General features: G+C 48.0%; 2 protein-coding genes across 2 annotated transcripts; one reads left to right on the top strand and one right to left on the bottom strand.

Annotated features, from left to right (window-relative positions):
- Nucleotides 1-2,059: 2,059 nt before the first annotated feature.
- Nucleotides 2,060-2,605, bottom strand: LOC130332642 (histone H2B 1.1). The gene has a single exon (XM_056553807.1). The coding sequence runs from the start codon at nucleotides 2,588-2,590 to the stop codon at nucleotides 2,210-2,212; it is 381 nt and encodes a 126-aa protein (XP_056409782.1). The 5' UTR covers nucleotides 2,591-2,605; the 3' UTR covers nucleotides 2,060-2,209.
- A 319-nt stretch (nucleotides 2,606-2,924) lies between these two features.
- LOC130332628 (histone H2A type 1) lies at nucleotides 2,925-3,608 on the top strand. Its single transcript, XM_056553797.1, has one exon. It carries the CDS (start codon nucleotides 2,925-2,927, stop codon nucleotides 3,315-3,317), a length of 393 nt encoding a protein of 130 aa, XP_056409772.1. The 3' UTR covers nucleotides 3,318-3,608.
- The last annotated feature ends 517 nt before the right edge of the window (nucleotides 3,609-4,125 follow it).

Below are 4,125 nucleotides of genomic sequence, written 5' to 3'. Positions count from 1 at the left end.
ATCTATATCCCGCTATCTGGACAAATGAGCCTTCACTCTATAACACCTGTAGGTTAATGGAGCTGTTCACACCCAAGTATATTGTATATATATTCCGCCTGTTCTCATAAGCAGAATCCCGGGATTGTTCTCTGCAGTTAACCCTCTCAGTGCTGAGTTCAGTTACTATAGTGATGTAGATCGTGTCCTCTGCAGTGTAATGCGCCTGTGTGATCGGTGCTGCTGGCTTCAGTCTCCCGACACCTGTGACCGTAATTGGTGCAGAGGACACTGAAGGGTTAACTCTAGGCGGAGTTATAGACCCGAATGTTCGCTCATTGGATGATCACCGCAGTTGACTATTTTGAAATCCCCGCTCTTCTTCTGGTCGTTTCTCCCTTTGTCTCGTCCTCTTCCCTGTACACGTGACTACATTCCTCTGGTTTCTGTAAATAGGAAGAAAAAGGCGGCGGAGGGGAAACTGTTAGGGGCCGATCAGGGGGATTCTATTGAGGCCTTTGCGGTAGAAGGAGAGAGGACACTATGTCCGGGGCTGACATCACAATGGTGGGTGTATACGGGGTCTTCCCTGCAGAGTATATAGAGGAGCCGCGTCCCTGTCCTATTCCAGACCTGATACCGATCACATCCTGCACCCTCCCCCAGCAGCCTGACACCTTCTCCTGAAGAGGAGGCGGCGGGGAAAGTATTTTTGATACATTTTATTGTTCTATGTATTAAATTACTGGAAAAGATCGCCCAGTGTGAACACTGATCGTGCGGTTGTTTTACAATCTATTTTACCTGTCAGCGATCACCGTGTATTTAAACCTGATGAAGTCTTAGTGGGGGGAGAGATTCCAGGGCCCGTCATTGATGAAATCCTTCCCGATCTGGATATAACGCGTGTCCGTGTGAATATAGCGTTAACTATAGAAAAGCCTTGGATGAATCTTCTGAAATTAAAATATGATAACAAAAAAATCAAGATGGAACATAATACCAATAAAACGAGGAAAGATGCAAAAAAAGAAAATAAAACATTGATCATGAAGCATAAAAGTAGTCACAGGGCTAGTAGTATTATTGGTTACAATAGATAATAATCTAAACCACTGAAATGCGTCTGGTTACCCCCATCTATGTCACCACACAACTGGAAAATCATTATTTGCGCAAAAAACAAGCGCTAGATTGTGACAACTTTCAATCATTAACTCTTTAGCGAGGACTCTACTCCAGTATTATCACTGGGAACATCCAGACCGCACCTGGACACCACCGATCTCTCCCCTTCAGGCTTCCATGCACGGCCGGTTTATTCACAAGCTGAGACCGAGACAGCGGGAGGGTGATCGGTGTATGAGTGGGAGCGCTGTGCGGTTATCTACACCAGACTTTTACTTATAATTCATGACTAGAATTAATTTCCAAAGATTATAACCAACGGCAGCTGTGCGAGCATTGCGCATAGGATTAGGATCTTTATTGGTGGCATACACGAGAATGAGGGGGATCTCTCCATTGTTATCGGGTCTGGAAGAAGCGGGAAATTCAAACCCTGAACGTCCTGTGATCAGCCAATGTGTGAGTGTGGAAAGGGGCATTAATAAATTATCATTGACCCATCGGGATTTATATAGAATTAATGCTGCCTATGAGCGGAGAAATACCCTGATACTGTGGTGTCCTCCCTGCTGTGTAGAGTCGGGCTCGGGTCCTTTGTCATTTCATTGTAGTAAACATGCCGCTAAAGGGTTAACAATCAGCCGTGCGCGCGGTCCCGATTACAATGGAGAGATCTCCCCGAGATGTAGAGGCTGATTCTGTGGCTGACTACTACCCTCATCCTCCTTGTTTCTCTATTGTCCCCTCCCAGTCAGTGCACAAAGATTATAGCAGCAGGATGAGTGTCTCATAATAAACCCCAGCGATTCCGATCAATAGATTCCCCGATTAGTGAATGAGGATTTATTGATCGTGGAGAAACGACGTGTGGGCACAGGAGAATATACACCCTGCAGTCAGGGAGAACCGCAGCCGCCGCTCTGATCTCACCCGATCCCGGAGCAGAATATATATAGTATCAATAGACTGTACTGACAGAATAGCGGCCACATAGACAGAAGAGAATACGGGGAATACAGACAGGAGAAGCTCCAGCTCTATTATAGACAATGTGGGTGGCTCTTAGAAGAGCCTTTGGGGTGACAGCAGGAGGCGGAGCAGGTTACTTGGCGCTGGTGTACTTGGTGACGGCCTTGGTGCCCTCGGACACGGCGTGCTTGGCCAGCTCTCCAGGCAGCAGCAGGCGCACGGCGGTCTGGATCTCCCGGGAGGTGATGGTGGAGCGCTTGTTGTAGTGAGCCAGGCGGGAGGCTTCCCCTGCGATGCGCTCGAAGATATCATTCACAAAGGAGTTCATGATGCCCATGGCCTTGGAGGAGATGCCGGTGTCAGGGTGGACCTGCTTGAGCACCTTGTACACGTAGATGGCATAGCTTTCCTTCCTGGTCTTCCTTCGCTTCTTGCCGTCCTTCTTCTGAGTCTTGGTCACGGCTTTCTTGGAGCCTTTCTTGGGCGCTGGAGCAGACTTGGCGGGATCAGGCATGATGATCAGTCACAATACTTCTTCACTAGAACAGAGAGAATAATGATGCTTCCTCCTCCCACCGCAGCCGTATTTATAGGCAGCCCATGCAAATGAGAAATGCTGTCTGCTCGCTGTTCTACTGGAGGAGCAAATCATGTGACCTGTGGGAGCGTCCTAAACCACGCCCTGGGAATTATTTATTGGTCAAGTCTCGTCACCATTGGCCGGATTCAAATCTACCCAATCACAGGAGCCGGAGGGCGGAGCTGAAACCTATAAAAGGCAGCAGAAGGAAAATAATAGTTACATCTCGGAGAGGATTCTCTTGAACATTTGGGATTCACTTACCATTATGTCTGGACGCGGCAAACAAGGAGGGAAGGTTCGGGCTAAGGCAAAGACCCGCTCATCCCGGGCAGGACTTCAGTTCCCCGTCGGTCGTGTGCACAGGCTTCTCCGCAAAGGGAACTATGCCGAGAGGGTGGGCGCCGGTGCTCCCGTGTACCTGGCCGCTGTGCTGGAGTATTTAACCGCTGAGATCCTGGAATTGGCCGGTAATGCCGCCCGGGACAACAAGAAGACCCGCATCATCCCCCGTCACCTGCAGTTGGCCGTGCGCAATGACGAGGAGCTGAACAAGCTGCTGGGAGGGGTGACCATCGCCCAGGGAGGCGTCCTCCCCAACATCCAGGCCGTGCTGCTGCCCAAAAAGACCGAGAGCAGCAAAGCGGCAAAGAGCAAGTGATCACCGCTTATCCCAGACCCATCCTGAACACCAAAGGCTCTTCTAAGAGCCACCCACATTGTCTACTACAGAGCTGGCACCGCTGATCTCGGGTGTGAAAGGGATTTGAGCTGCTATATTTTTCTTACGTAGGACTACGTGTGGGTTGTGCCGAATGTAGTTGGTATCTGAGGGTTAATTCTCTTGTAATGAGTACATTTTCTTAAGTGACCGCAGTGTAGAGATGGCGCCCCCTATACTGTAACCTCCTGAACACATCGGATCTCCAGCCGATCAGGGGTCAGCGCTTCTCCATCGCTGGTTACATATAGATCCCGGCACTCGCTGTATACAGTGCCCGGGAATTATCGCCCCAGAGCCGGCCGGTCCTGACACCTTATTACATGGAGACAATGAGCGCTTTGTATCCGACTATAGAACTGTTATGTTCCCGCTCATTCTACAGTTATCGCTGTAGAATGAAAATGTTGACTAAATAAAAATATAAATGACACAAATATAATTAAGAATAAAACGAGGGAAGTTGTAGTAAACTAGATATTCTCAGCTGGGTCGCTCGGAGTACAATAACATTGATCATGAAACATAATAGTCATCTCAGAGCCCTTTAGATACTAGGATTATTGGTTAAAATAGATAGTAATCACATAGAAACATAAAATAGTTAACCCATTAATGCACTAGTAAAACAGACAGATCGGTGAAGTGAAGGAAATTCTGAGTTGTTATAAAGAGTAACAATCCCGCTAGATGTAACGAATGAGACTAGAAACACTTTGTTACTAAGAAAATGTCTCAATATTCATTC

The sequence above is a fragment of the Hyla sarda genome, unplaced genomic scaffold, assembly GCF_029499605.1.
Source record: "Hyla sarda isolate aHylSar1 unplaced genomic scaffold, aHylSar1.hap1 scaffold_38, whole genome shotgun sequence".
In the NCBI taxonomy this organism is placed as follows: domain Eukaryota; kingdom Metazoa; phylum Chordata; class Amphibia; order Anura; family Hylidae; genus Hyla; species Hyla sarda.
This window is presented reverse-complemented; position numbering and strand designations above follow the sequence as displayed.

Coding starts and splice junctions, on each gene's coding strand:
- LOC130332628 (XM_056553797.1), top strand. CDS start 2,925: ATGTCTGGACGCGGCAAACAAGGAGGGAAGGTTCGGGCTAAGGCAAAG.
- LOC130332642 (XM_056553807.1), bottom strand. CDS start 2,590: ATGCCTGATCCCGCCAAGTCTGCTCCAGCGCCCAAGAAAGGCTCCAAG.